The sequence below is a fragment of the Molossus molossus genome, unplaced genomic scaffold, assembly GCF_014108415.1.
Source record: "Molossus molossus isolate mMolMol1 unplaced genomic scaffold, mMolMol1.p scaffold_m16_p_23, whole genome shotgun sequence".
NCBI classification, from domain to species: Eukaryota; Metazoa; Chordata; class Mammalia; order Chiroptera; family Molossidae; genus Molossus; species Molossus molossus.
This window is the reverse complement of record NW_023425359.1, coordinates 5,444,007-5,457,816: the sequence shown is the minus strand read 5'-3', so window position 1 is coordinate 5,457,816 and position 13,810 is coordinate 5,444,007. Positions and strand designations below refer to the sequence as shown.

General features: G+C 51.1%; 1 protein-coding gene across 2 annotated transcripts in view; it reads left to right on the top strand.

Moving 5' to 3' along the window:
* Positions 1-13,810, top strand: part of NTPCR (nucleoside-triphosphatase, cancer-related) — a 31,674-nt gene that overhangs the window by 15,430 nt on the left and 2,434 nt on the right. Inside the window, exon 4 of one of the 2 annotated variants that reach the window (XM_036277746.1) lies at positions 2,680-2,885. In XM_036277746.1, the coding sequence (XP_036133639.1) occupies positions 2,680-2,885 (206 nt within the window). Of the gene's footprint in view, positions 1-2,675; positions 2,886-13,810 lie in introns of both variants that reach the window. The other variant, XM_036277745.1, reaches the window with a different exon arrangement.

The window sequence follows — 13,810 nt, the reverse complement described above, 5'->3', positions numbered from 1 at the left end:
TAACAGAGGTTCTTTTGTTAGGCTCTAGAATGTGTGCTCCTGAGTCAGGTAGAGAAACAGGCTTCGGGGTGCATCAGCATCTGATCTCTGTCTTCTGAGCCCGTAACTTCACTTCTCATCGCAAGTCCAAGATTTACTTCTGAGGGTCTTACAGTTCCTAGATAAGAAAACTCCCCAATTCTGGACAGGAGGGGGGTTTTAGATAAGCTAAGGTTTTAAAACGAACACTTCCAGTTAGAAAATAAGTGTGCGCGTGCGCAGACATCTGCAGAGGTTCCAGTGGTGTCAGCGGGCTGGGTGAAGGGCTAGCGTGGAGGAGGGTGGGAGCCGCGTGCTCCTTGCTCGCACCTGCTCGTGTGTAATCACACACACGCCCCCATGCATTTGATGGCCCGCATCTGTGTACCCCAATACATGCACCTACACGCTACACACACATTCTTTCATATTGTGTCTATGCCTGAGATGACTGCTTTCGAACGGTCATTTTGCTGTGTTGTGGTGGAGTCGGTTTGGCTTTTCCATGGTTTGGCTTTTCCCGGAAGGACGGCGTCTGCAGGTCTTCCCCGTCTCGGGAGGCGGCACGGTGCCCGGGCACTCCTTGCGTCCCGTCCGCTGGAATAGCTTGCTCTTGCGGGGTCGTCTGTTTTTGTGCTCACAGCAAGTGGCTGGCTGCCGTCTTATGTCTCCCAGATTTGCTATTCATTTTTGAAGAAAACGTGTGGAATAACTAATGACTTCTTCAACAGACATTCTCCCTTCTTCCCTCACCCCACCAGCGGAGGGAGACTTAGTTCATCATTTAATTCCATGGGAAAGCGAATAATGAATACAACAGTGTGTGTGTGTGTGTGTGTGTGTGTGTGTACCACATACAAATAACTAAATTGAAACTCGAAAATGAAATGCATTAGAAACTTGGGAGTTTGTTGAGACTCTCCTGGGTGATCACCGAGGATCCTCTGCCTGGCCTTTCTGCTCATAAAATGACTGGAAAGCAATCACGTGCATGTTATCAGGTGGGGAAGTAAGAAGAGTGCCACTCACTTAACAGTTTGCAGACCACGGCTCTCATGCTGCCTCCAGGCACTGCCCGGCAGACCCCACGGTCTCACCGGCTCTTCCAGGAGCCCGACCTGTCTTCCTGACTCCGCACAGCGAGCAGCCTTCTGAGCACATCTTGTGGTTCTCCCTGGCTTTGAAGCTCTCCGATGTCGCACAGAACCCCTCTGAGCACCGTTCAGGGCTTCAGGGTCTGCCCTCAGCCCGCCTCCCACCACCAGCCACCTGGGCCGCAGCTTTGGCATTGGAATTTGAGCAAAACCTAGCTTAACTCTCAGACATCCATCCGGGACTGTACTGATGTCACTTTTTATGGAGTATAAGAACTTGAGTGAAGAGTACTTTTTAAATCAGCCTTACATGTAGTTTGCAGAGTGGTGATTTATGTAAAGGCTATAGAACGTCACCCTGCATTCACTGAAGTGTTCTGTGTTCTGCTATGACCCTGCGGTGGGAGGGCTGGCACTGTCCTGGCGGCTCCCTCTGGCGCGGCCTCCTAGAGAGGATGTGCATGCAGTCTCTGCTCTGTGGAGCACATCACCCCAGGCCTCGGTTTAAAACCATGAGCGTTTATTATCTCACAGGGTTTCCTTGGGGCAGGAGTCCAGGATGGCTGAGCTGGGTACGCCAGGCTCAGGGTGTCCATGAGGCTGTAGTCAGGCTGTTGGCCGGGGCTGCAGTCATCTGAGGCTCGACCAGGAAGGATCTGCCCCGAGCTCACTCTCGGTTGTTGGGATGCCGCGGTTCCTTTCCACGTGGACCTCACCCGGTTGTCTTCATAGCATGGCAGCTGTCTTCCCTGGAGCGAGTGAGTGGAGGGAGTGAGAGAGAGCGAGAGAGAGAGAGAGAGAGAGAGAGAAGACCCAGACAGTAGTCTCTGTTACCTAGTCTCAGGAGTGACATACCATCTCTTCTGCCGTGTTCTCGTAGTCACACAGACCAGCCCTGGCCCTGTGTGGGTGGGGCTACACAAGGGTGTGAATCCCAGGAGCTGGGAGTCCTTAGGACTCCTGGCCCCACACCTATTCTTAGTGGGGTTTTCATGGACGTGATAGACATGAAGGGCTCAAGTCATTAGAAAGGGGATCAGAGGTTTAAAGGGCACAACCTTGCTCACTTTTTTTCTTTTAACCAAGATGCCTTTTCTTTTCTTTTCCTTTTTACGTCTTTCCACCAACCCTCCTCTTTCAGATTATGAAAAACATAGGCATCTTCCCGCAGCACTGGCCTCATCCTGACAGACAGGGAATCTCATTCCACTCCACATCGAAAAAGAAGAGGCAGCATTGTGAATCAGGGCTGCCAGACTTGTCTCATTTCTTTTAAGCCTCGGGCGTTGGGTCCTGCTTGTTCCCTGGGTGTATGTAGACGCTGCGCGGTCCTCGCTGGAGCCGTGCTGGAGGAGCACACGCTGCCAGGAGGCTGGCGGCTCGGGCAGTGGGCTTTCTGGGTGGGACGGTCTCCAAGGGACATGAGTTTGCAGCGATTTGTGCCGTGTGGACTGAGGGGATGTGTCTTCCAGAGTGTGCTTGGCCCTCTGGTGTGATGGCTGTGAGCGGGGCTTTGTGCTGCATGAGCCTTCGCTGTCCCATTACTGTCTTTGTCATCCTCAGGCAGGTTCCAGCCGTGGCCCAGGGCAGAGGGTGTGTGTCATCGATGAGATTGGGAAGATGGAGCTCTTCAGTCAGCCCTTCGTGCAGGCTGTTCGTCAGACACTGGCCACCCCAGGGACTGTGGTCCTCGGCACAATCCCAGTCCCTAAAGGAAAACCGCTGGCCCTCGTGGAAGAGATACGGACCAGAGCGGACGTGCGGGTGTTCAGTGTGAGTACAGCCAGGCCTCCGTGTCTACAGGTGGCGCCAACGTGGACCTTTGCTTTGCATTATGTCTTTTTCTCTCCTGTGATAGAACTTAGGTGAGTCTGTGGTCCAGGAACATACCTCTGCTCCATGTGAAGACAGACCTGCCTGTGGGTAGCCTGTCTCAGCTGCTCTGGCACATCAGTGCCCACCCCCACCAGACATAGGACCTCGCCGGCCACAGAACCCCTGAGCGCTTCTCAGGGTGGTGGTCAGGTTGGGATGCAGAGGCGAGTAAGTGCCGTTTTATGGGAAAGTTTCCCTGGGCTGAGCCACTTCGGGGAGAAGAAGCTGAGGTGTGTGGAGAGCGTTGCCCATGCAAGTTTCCACGACGGTGACACTGTCCGCGCTGTCCAGTGCAACAGCCAGTAGCCAGATGTGGCTCCTGAGTCCCTCAGTTACACGCCACACCCCAGTCACTCAGCACAGCTGTGGAGTCATGCTCAGCAGCGAGGTCGTCCACCAGCAGGAGGGCATCGCCTGGGAGCTTGTGAGGTGTGCAGAGCTGTGGGGCTCGCGCTGACCCGATGGGTCGGGCCCTGGCCCAGCCCAGTGTCCTGTTCCCGCAGGCGCTCGGGTGAGCCCAGGCCCCTGCACTTGGCGAGCTTTGTGTAGAGCGCGTGTGAGATGAGGAGTCTGTTGTGTTGACCAGAGGCGGTGTCTGAGCCAGTTCAAGGGGCTGTGATCAGGCTGCGGTCACTTGTCCCAAACCCTTGCTTTTCTTTCCCTGTTGTCTCTGTATCCTTCTTAGTCATTTTTTTGTGCCAGTGATCACTACACTCTTTGCTGAGCACTGTCCACACCCCACTCTCCCCAACCCCCAGTTTATAATCTCACTGGCCCTGCTAGTGCTGAGTGGACAGTCAGGCGGCAGGGCCCCCTGTCAGGAGCATGGAGAGTGAGCCCTAGCTGCAAGGACCAGGGAGCACCTAACATCACTGGGTTAAATGTCTCCGTGGCCAGCTGGCCCCAGTGGGACAGCCACATGTCGTCACTGAAGTTCCCTGGCCTACTTCTTGTGCAGTAAGCAGTCATTAGTTTGACCAGTCAGATTTGGACACAAGTATTCCACCCTGTCTCCCTCCCTCCCTTCCCACCTGCCTTCCTCTCTTCAGTACATACTGACTGAGCATCTGCTCTGGCGGGGCACCATGCTGAGTCGTGGTGATGGGAGACACTGACCAAAGTTGTTGCTCTCACGGTGCTGACATGCTAGTGCAGGGGCTAGGTAAGAAAAATATAGGCAAATAACTAGGCCATTTTAGATATTGATAAAAGAAAAAAAACTAGGGCACTGTGGTAGCTTGGGGCTGAAGGTGGGAGAGGGTGGCAGTGATCAGAGAGGACCGAAGACGCTGACGGGCGCTGAGCCCTGAGAGCCACACAGCGTCACGTCTTCAGTGGCACCTTTGGAAAGTCAGTGGACCCCTGTGTTCAGTTTTATGTTGCTTTCTCTGCCTCTCAGTTTACGTGGCTGCCATATTTGTTTTTGTTGTAATTCTAGAGTTTCTGTGGAAATAGAGGCAATGAATAGTGAAAGACCATGGAAGACAAGTAGTTCAGTCAGACTGCTTCCGGGTTGGAAGGCTGGGACTTGCTGGTGCTGAGCCCCGGGAGTGGCTGTTTGCACACTGATCTAAAGGTCCTCAGGGCCAGAGGGCAGTGACTCTTAGGTATCCTAAGGTAATGGCATGTTTTCTTCTCTCTCTAAGACAGGAAATTTCTCTCAAAACAAGGTAGTCATTGTTCCTAAGGATGTGTAGATAAAGTGATTATCTTTTGGTGAATTGTGTAAGAGAGAGGGGCTGACCTCCTCAGTGTTCTTGTCTTTCTTGTGTTTCTTTGGGGCTTGTGTGGTCTTTCTGTTCCTATTTCATAAATGAAGAATCTGATTTTCTTTCCCTGAACACGTGGGGTTAGAGGAGCTCTCTCAGGTCCTTCCTTTCTGACGGGCAGTGAGGCTGCTGAGTCCGCTCTGAGGACGTGCTTTCCGGCAGCACCCAGTCTGTGGTGCCGCCCACGTGAGGCGCGTCTGTCTCAGGAAAAATAGACTGTGCGACGGTCAGAATCCAGGGGCAGGAAGGGAGCGGTTTGTATCAGCAGGAGTGGGGAGAGGTGTCCTGAGGAAAGTGGCTCTTTGGCAGGTTCTCAGAGGGGGACGTGGGAAAGGGAGAGCAGGTAAGGGAATAAGTCATGTCCTGAGTGGGGCAGCCTCTCCTGCTGACAGGTCAGCATGTCGGGCCCGTGCAGCTGGGACCGGACTCCTGATGGGGGGCAGTTACTCCACTCAGAGTTACTCATATTACCTAGACTTGCTGTCAGAAGAACACCTGAGGATAGTCCCAGTTCTAGACAAGGTAGAGTGGACACACTTCTAAGTACAGCTACAGACCTTGGATGTTATATATAAAACACGAAAGGCACTCTACTAAGGACGTCAGATCCAAAGAACAACAGGATAGACGCAATTGAAAATCACTTATACCAAGAACCATGAAAATAAACTTTAATAAGAAAAAAAACACAAGCCATCATGAAAATGCTTCCGTGATCAATTATAAACATGCTTGAAACAAATGAAAAAGAGTAAGTCTCAGCTAAGAAATGAAAAGTTTCAACAAAGATATGGAAGGTATAGAGAAGCATCAAATGAAAATTTTAGAACTGTAAAATACAATAATTGAATGAAAAAGTCTCTGGATAAACTCACCAGCAGATTGGAGATGACAGAGGAAAGAGTCAGTGAACTTGTAGATAGAACAGTAGAAATTTTTTTCTTTTCTTTTCTTTTTTTTTATCCTCACCCGAGGACATTTTTCCATTTTTTGTTCAGATAGAGTGAGAGGGAGAGAGAGAGAGAGAGAGAAACATCAATGTGAAGGGACACATCGAGTGGCTGCCACCCGCACGACCAACCAGGGCCGGGGACAAACTGCAACCGAGGTACGTGCCCTTAGTGGGAACCGAACCCGGGTCTCTCTGGACCACAGGCCGACGCTCTAACCGCTGAGCCAAACCGGCTAGGGCAGAACAGTAGAAATTTTTCAACAGAGAGCAGATTAGAACTCTCTCTCTCTCTCTCTCTCTCTCTCTCTCTCTCGCCTCGGGGTCTGGTGGGGCTCTAACAAAAGATCTAACATTTTGTGTCTTTGGAGGATGTCTTGGTAATTGAGAAACTTCCCTCCTGGTGCAGGTTTGGGTATAGTTGCTTTCCTGAAAGTTACGTTTCTCTTTCAGAAGTTTGCTTAAATTTGTTCTCGTGTCGTCTAGAGTTTATTGCCGTCTCTAAGTATAGCGAAAATGTTTTTAATTTATTTCAATATTTGGTTATCTGAGGCTAATTGTCAAAAAACATTTAATGATGATGCTGGTGCTATAGAGGCAATTGAGGAAGACCTTCTTGGGTCAAGGTCACTGGAAAGAGCCATGTGTCCTCTTATGTAGTTCTCTAATTTCCAACATGAAAACAGTGTTTTTCTTCCTGCTAGTCACTTCTCACAAAAAGCAAAAAATATGAGTTAGCTCCTGTAAGTGGAGTTTAGGAAGCATATTTCATTTGATTTCTTTTGAAATATTTTCTTGATGGAAGTGCTGGAGAATGTCATCTGCTGAGGGGCAGAGATGCCTGGAGTTTGCCGAGTACTGATGTAGAACCTGATGTAGAACCTGGGTGGCCACCAGTCTCGGAGTTCCCGGAGCTAGGTGCTGTGCTCAGCGCCGCAGGTCTGTCATGCATGCCGTCAAGATGTCACAGTGACCTGTGAGGAATGTCGTGTCACCTCCGTTTATCAGTGGGAGGTTGCATCCTTTGTCCAAGGTCATTCAGTGGTGGCAGAGCCAGGACTCAAGCCTCGGCCGGTCTGACTGCATAGGCTGAGCATTAGAATAGCCCTGCTAGACTGTTACCTTCGATCATAGGGTGAGTCAGATGGTTTGACTAAAAAATCTCAGATTCCTAGAAATTACTAGGTTTTTATCTTTAGAAAATTGTTACTATAACTCAAATCCATTTTACTATTGTGAATTCAGAGCCATTTAAATTTGTTCTTTACATAAAGTGGTTTCGCACTTCTGGTCAAGACGACTGGTAGGTAAACGTGGTATCGCGTCCTTTCACAACCACATCAAAGTTACAACTAAACTACAGAACAACCATCATTCAAAACCACCTGACATCGAGCTGAATGGAAGTCCTACAACTACAGAATTGAAGAAGCAGCCACATTGAGACTGGTACGAGGGGCGGAGGGGACGGGCTGGTCCCACACCCATGTGTGACAGATAAAATCAGGAGGATACCTGGGCTGGGAAGGTCCTCCCTGAGGACTGAGGGGTCCCCGTCTCACACCAGGTGCCCCGCTCAGGGTTCCAGTGCTAGGAAGAGAATCCCCATCACTTCTGGCTGGAAAAACCAGCGGGAACTGAGGCTCAGGGAGGTGGAGGCGGCTGGAGCCCCAGGCAGCTCCTCTTAAAGGGCCTGTGCACAGACTTATCAGACTCACTCCCTCTAAGCTCAGAGGGGAAGCAGCTTGAGGGGTGCCAGAGACATACAGGGAAGAACTGAGCTGTTTGGCACTGGAGCGAGGGCTGGAGAGGGGGCTTTCTCCGGGACAAACGTGCTGTCAGAGGCCTTTGTTCCTTTGGTGAGCCCTTCCCTGGGGCGGCAGACAGCTGCCATATCTGGGACTCCAGCAACCTGCCTCACACTGGTAGCCCCGCCCTGGTGATTCCCTGAGACCCCGCCCCACCCAACTTTCAGGCCCACCCAAGCTGTTGCCAGTTGCTTAACCATAGGATTGGCCTGTCTTGGATCCTGCTTCAGGTTTTCCTAAATTCTTTCAAACAAGCAGCTTCTGGTCTCAGCTAGTCCTATACCTCTCGTTAAGTAATACATAGAAACAAACACAGGGAGGCAGCCATAATGAGGAGACAAAGAAACAGGTCCCAAATGAAAGAACAGAAAAAATCTCCAGGAAAAGAATTAAGCGAAATGGAGATAAACAACCTAACAGATGCTGAGTTCAAAATACTGCTTACAAGGATGCTCAATGAACTTAGTGAGAACCTCAGCAAACTTAGTGAGGGTCTCAAGAGCATAAAAAAGGACCAGTCAGAAATGAAGGATGCACAGTCAGAAATGAAGGAGGCACTAACTGAAATAAAGAATAATTTATGCAGAATTAATAGTAGAGTAGGTAAAGCCAAGAAGCAAACCATTGATTTGGAGTATAAGGAAGCAAAAAACACCCAAGCAGAACAGCAAAAAGAAAAAAGAATCTAAAAAAATGAGGATAGTGTAAGGAGCCTCTGGGACAACTTCAAGTGTGCCAACATTCGCATCTTGGGGGTGCCGGAAGGAGAAGAGCGAGAACAATTAATCGAAAACCTGTTTGAAACAATAATGGCAGAAAACTTCCCTAACTTGGTGAAGGAAACAGACATACTAGTCCAGGAAGCACAGAGAGTCCCAAACAAGATGAATCCTAAGAGGCCCACACCAAGACACATCATCATCAAAATGCAAAAGGTTCAAGACAGAGACAATCTTAAAAGCAGCAAGAGAAAAGCAGTTAGTTACCAACAAGGTTGTTCCCATAAGACTGTCAGCTGATTTCTCAAAAGAAACTTTGCAGGCCAGAAGGGAGTGGCAAGAAATATTCAGAGTGATGAAAAGCAAGAACCTACAACCAAGATTACTCTATCCTGCAAAGCTGTCATTTAGAATCGATGGCCATATAAAGAGTTTCCCAGACAAGGAAAAGCTAAAGGAGTTCATCACTACCAAACCGTTATTATATGAAATACTGAAGGGTCTTTTTGAAGAAAGAGATAAAATATATGCACAAACAAAATGGCAGTGAATACATATCTATCTACAATAGAATCTACAAACAAAATGAACAGGCAGAACAGAAACATTCTCATAGTTACAGAGAACATTTTGTTGGTTGCCAGATGGGAGGGGGGCTGGGGGAATGGGTGAAAAAGGTGAAGGGATTAAGAAGAACAAATTCATTGCTAGACTGACAAACCTCAAAGAAAAGGGTGTTGGGGGGTGGGAAGAAATAAACCAAAGAACTTATTTATATGCATAACCAATGGACACAGACAACAGTGTGGGAAAAGGCGGGGCGGGGGGGCGGGAGTGGGGAGGAGGGGGTCAATGGGGGAAAAATGAGGAACATCTGTAATACATTCAACAATAAAGATTAAAAAATTTTTTTTATTAAAGAAAAGTGGAGCAAAAAAAATAAAGTGGTTTTGTTCATTTAGTTTTTATTTGTGAATTGTAAGATCACAAGAATGGAACTAGGTTCTAACTTCTCTTTAATTTGTAAATTTTTAGACCTCCTCTTATACTCCATGGCTTTTGTGTTTTATTTTACTTTATTTTATTGTTGTTTTGTTTTTGTTGTTGTTGTTGTTCTCACCAAGCAGGGCAACAACCATTTTAATGTCACCAGGCATTAGATGCAGTGCTCTGGGCCCTCCGGTCTGCTCTTGTTCTGTAGCTACAGCTGTCAGCTTCTAGGTCAGAAGTCAGTAGGCCGGGGGCTTGTAGACATTGATAAGCTAATCCTAAAATTCCTATGCAAAGCTCAAGAACCCAGCTGAAACAACCTGGAAAAGAACAGTGTTGGAGAACTACTTATCTCCAAACTAGTAATCCAGACAGTGTGGCACTGGCATTAGGATGGACACAGGTGAATGGAACATGACCGGAGGTCTAGAAATAAACCCTCACGTCTACAATCAGTTCATTTTCGACAAGAACACCGGGATGATTTAATGAGAAGAGTATCTTTTCAACAAACAATGGAAACCTGACGTCCACATGCAAATGCGTGAAGTTGGACCCTCACTTCACATTATACACAGAAACCAACTCAGAATAGGCTGCAGACCTAATGTAAGAACTAAAGCCGGAACCTCAGGGAACGTGGGAGTGAGTCTGCAAACGTGGGTGAGCACAGTCTTGTTGATGCGAAAACAAAAGCACAAGGGACAAAGTAAACAATAGACAAATTGGACTTGTTCAAAATGGAAGTTTCTGTGCTGCCAAGGACGCCGGCAGGAAAGTGAAATGACAGACCACAGCCTGGGAAACATTTGCAGGTGATGTATAGGACAAGGGCCTGTAGTCCAGTATGTGGGGGGACTTTACACTCAGCAGTTCAAAATGGGCAAAGGATCTGGATAGACATTTCTCCAAATATTGACCAGTAGCCTATAAACACATGAAAGGATGTGTTTATCATGCGCTGTAAGGACAGTACAAATGAAAACCCCAGTGGGCTAGCATTCACATCCACTCTGGTGGCCACAGAAAATTAAAAGAAAGAGATGGAGAAGAACAAGAACCAGGGAGGCTGTGGAGAAATTGGAACCCCACACACTGCTGCTGGGAAGGTAAAGTACAGCCACCATGGAAACAGCTTGTAGTTCCTCAAAAAGCGCCATGTGGAGTTACCGTGTGACCCAGTAAGCCAGTCCTAGGTATACACCCCAAAGAATCGAAAACGGATGTCCACACAAAAGCCCGTACAATAATGTTCATAGGAGCATTACACGTGATAGCCCCAAATGGCAACAGCTCAGATACCCAGCTGATGAATGAAGAGAAGAACCACCGTGCGCACCACACGGGGACTCTGAGGAGGAGGAGGGGGGAGCAGGGGCGCACACTGCAGCTCGGCCAGTCGGCGCCACACTGTGACGTGGGCGAAGGCTGTCTCAGAGGTGACGTGTTGTGTGATTCCACTGTATGACCTGTCCAAAACAGGAAGACTCAGAGACAGGCAGAAAGTAGATTCAGGGTTCTTCCCATACGGTCACAAGGAGATGGATGTGGTTTTGCTTTGCTTTCTTGCACACAGATACTGAAAGGCACTTTTCCCTGTCCCCTGCCTAGGTGGTCACAGCTTTGCTCATGTTATGGTGCTCAAGTTGCTATTAATCCCTAGGCGCTTCTGTGGCCCCAGGAGGCACAGAGCAACCTGGGCACTCAAGATGGTCAGCATCTTTGTAATTTTTATTTAACTACTCAGCTGTATTTCAGAGACCCTCCCCAGCACCCACCTTGTGCTGGACACAGGGGGGATGAGACACAGCACAGTTCCCCGGAGCTGAAGGTCCTGGCCCTGCAGGGCAGGTCAGAGGGCTCCACTGTCCCCAACGTCCTGTCCTCCGCCGCCCCAGTGCAGGAGGGAGGAGGGAGGGTGGCACCCTGGTTCCTTCCGCAGTCTTCCTCGCCTCCCGCCTGTTCCCAGCCTGGTTCCCTCTTCTAACTGGCCTCTCAGGAAAACCTGCAGCCCAAAACCTGGTGTTGAATAAGAAACAGAGAGGACCCTGCCTCGGGGATAGGGCCCCTGACGTTGACAGAGGGTGCTGTGCTGGTGTGAGCAGGGGCGTCTGTCCTTGGCGGGCCAGGAGCCTGAGAGCTGAGCTCAGTGGACAGTCGTGCGGATGTCTACTGCATCGTTCTCAGAACTCAGGGCACGCGAAGGCGGGCAGGACGCGAATGTAGTTTTTGCATTCTGTTCATTTTTAATGATAAAATGTTCTCAAAATGTGTCTTTCCCGGTTTTAATTTTTATTCTTTTTGTACCCAACCAAGGCTTAGAGAGCATTCTCTGCAGTTTAGGAGCGGCCAGCACCCCCCCTGCGTAGCACCTTAGCTCCCAGCATCTCCTAAGGGAGGGAGGGAGGGGTCTGTGGGGCAGGGATGCCGTCAGGTACCTGGGGACGGACCGGGCCTTTGTGCATCGGTCCTTGAACTGCTCTTGTCTCCTGTGCCTTAGCTTGTGCTTGTGGGAAACGGGACGGCCCCGCGAGCCTCCTTCACCGCGTGGGCCTGCCATGAAGCGTGCCGGGTGACTGTGGTGGGTAGGCCACGGCATTTCCCTGAAGTGCCCGTGTGCTGTGCAGCTTGAACTCTGTTTTCTCTGCAGCCTCGTGCCTGCCACGTCCAGCTTCTCTGCAGGCCTTGGCTACGCCCCTCACAGCCTCCATTTGGGAACCTTATCTTGGGCAGTGGGATTTCCTGCCTTCTCGCCCTTCCCTTCACATGCCCCCTGTCTGTCTGTCAAAGGGTTTAGGGATTTCAAGAATAGATACGAAGCCTTAGGAATGGTCCCAGGACAAACCCGCACTGCCTCCCCACCCTCGCTGCACGTGGATTCGCTCCCCTTGTGCGTCTTATCCCACCGCTCATCTGCAGTTGGGCCGCACCAGAACCGACCGGCACAGAGCTGTGACGTCGGGCTCGTTGCCTTGTAGCGTTGATGAGATGCCCAGGACATTAACCTTGTTTTCATCAACTAGCCTCTGCTGAAATCGGCTTCCGTAGATGTGCTTCTGCTTACAGTTGCCGAACCTATTGGTGATGTTCAGTGAGGATTTACTGTACCTGCCCCTCCTCATCTCCCACCTTTGCAAAGTTACAGGTCATTCATCATTCTTCCCACCTGGATGAAGCGTCGTCTTCCCTTTCTTCTCCTCCTTCGCCCCCCATTTCTGTTTTATTCTTCCCCCTTACCCCCTCTCCCCTTCATCCCCCCTCCCCCCCTCCCAGCTCTGACGTCTGTAAAGGAGATGATCAGACGTGTGCAGTAGAGAACGGGGCCCCAGATGCCCCTCCTCTTCGATGCCCTTCCTCTGGAGGTGCACAGGAAACGCAGACTCTGCAGCAGACCCCCTGTGACTCCCAGGGACACCGGGGAGAATGGGGACTTGAAGGCCCCGAGCACGACACCAGTCCTTCCTCCCCGTTGTTGCTGAAGCCACAGCTCCCACCGCGGATGCCCGCTGCCTCCCCCTGTTCCTGTAGGTCTGTCCTGGAGTGCGGACAGCAGGAATGGATTTGGGTTGATTTAAGGGAAAATAGCAACAACCAGCCTGGCAGAACAGTGAAGGTAGAGCCTATGGCCCTCATCAGTGGAGCCAGAACTGCCCTGGGAGCAACCTGGCAGGGACCAGGGGACAGTGTCCTTAGGCACTGCTGTTAGGGGCTCAGCCCCAGTGTTTGCTGCTCAGCTCACTGCATTCAGGGTCCAGATCCTCGGGAAGTTCTCCTGGGTCCAGCTCTCACTCCTTGGCTGGGCACTGTTCTCAGACTGTGTGGTCTGGATGCTGGGGGACCCAGAGGGATGAAGTCCTCTGTGCTGCTCCTCATCACATCTGTTGGCACCTCCTGTGTGCCAGGCCCTCGTTTAGATACTGGGTGTGCGGTCTGCGGGGACCAGGTGCATCACTCCTACGACCCCCACTGAACCCGCTCAGGTCCCCCAGCTGCTCTCAGGTCCCCCAGCTGCTCTCAGGTTCCCCAGCTGCACTCGCTGCACTCAGGTCCCCCAGCTGCTCTCAGGTCCTCCAGCTGCACTCAGGTCCTCCAGCTGCCCTCAGGTCCCCCAGCTGCCCTCAGGTCCCCCAGCTGCACTCAGGTCCCCCAGCTGCTCTCAGGTCCCCCAGCTGCTCTCAGGTCCCCCAGCTGCACTCAGGTCCCCCAGCTGCACTCAGGTCCCCCAGCTGCTCTCAGGTCCCCCAGCTGCACTCAGGTCCCCCAGCTGCACTCAGGTCCCCCAGCTGCACTCAGGTCCCCCAGCTGCACTCAGGTCCCCCAGCTGCTCTCAGGTCCTCCAGCTGCACTCAGGTCCCCCAGCTGCCCTCAGGTCCCCCAGCTGCCCTCAGGTCCCCCAGCTGCCCTCAGGTCCCCCAGCTGCTCTCAGGTCCCCCAGCTGCCCTCAGGTCCCCCAGATGCTCTCAGGCCCTCCAGCTGCTCTCAGGTCCCCCAGCTGCACTCAGGCCCTCCAGCTGCTCTCAGGCCCTCCAGCTGCCCTCAGGTCCCCCAGCTGCTCTCAGGTCCCCCAGCTGCACTCAGGTCCCCCAGC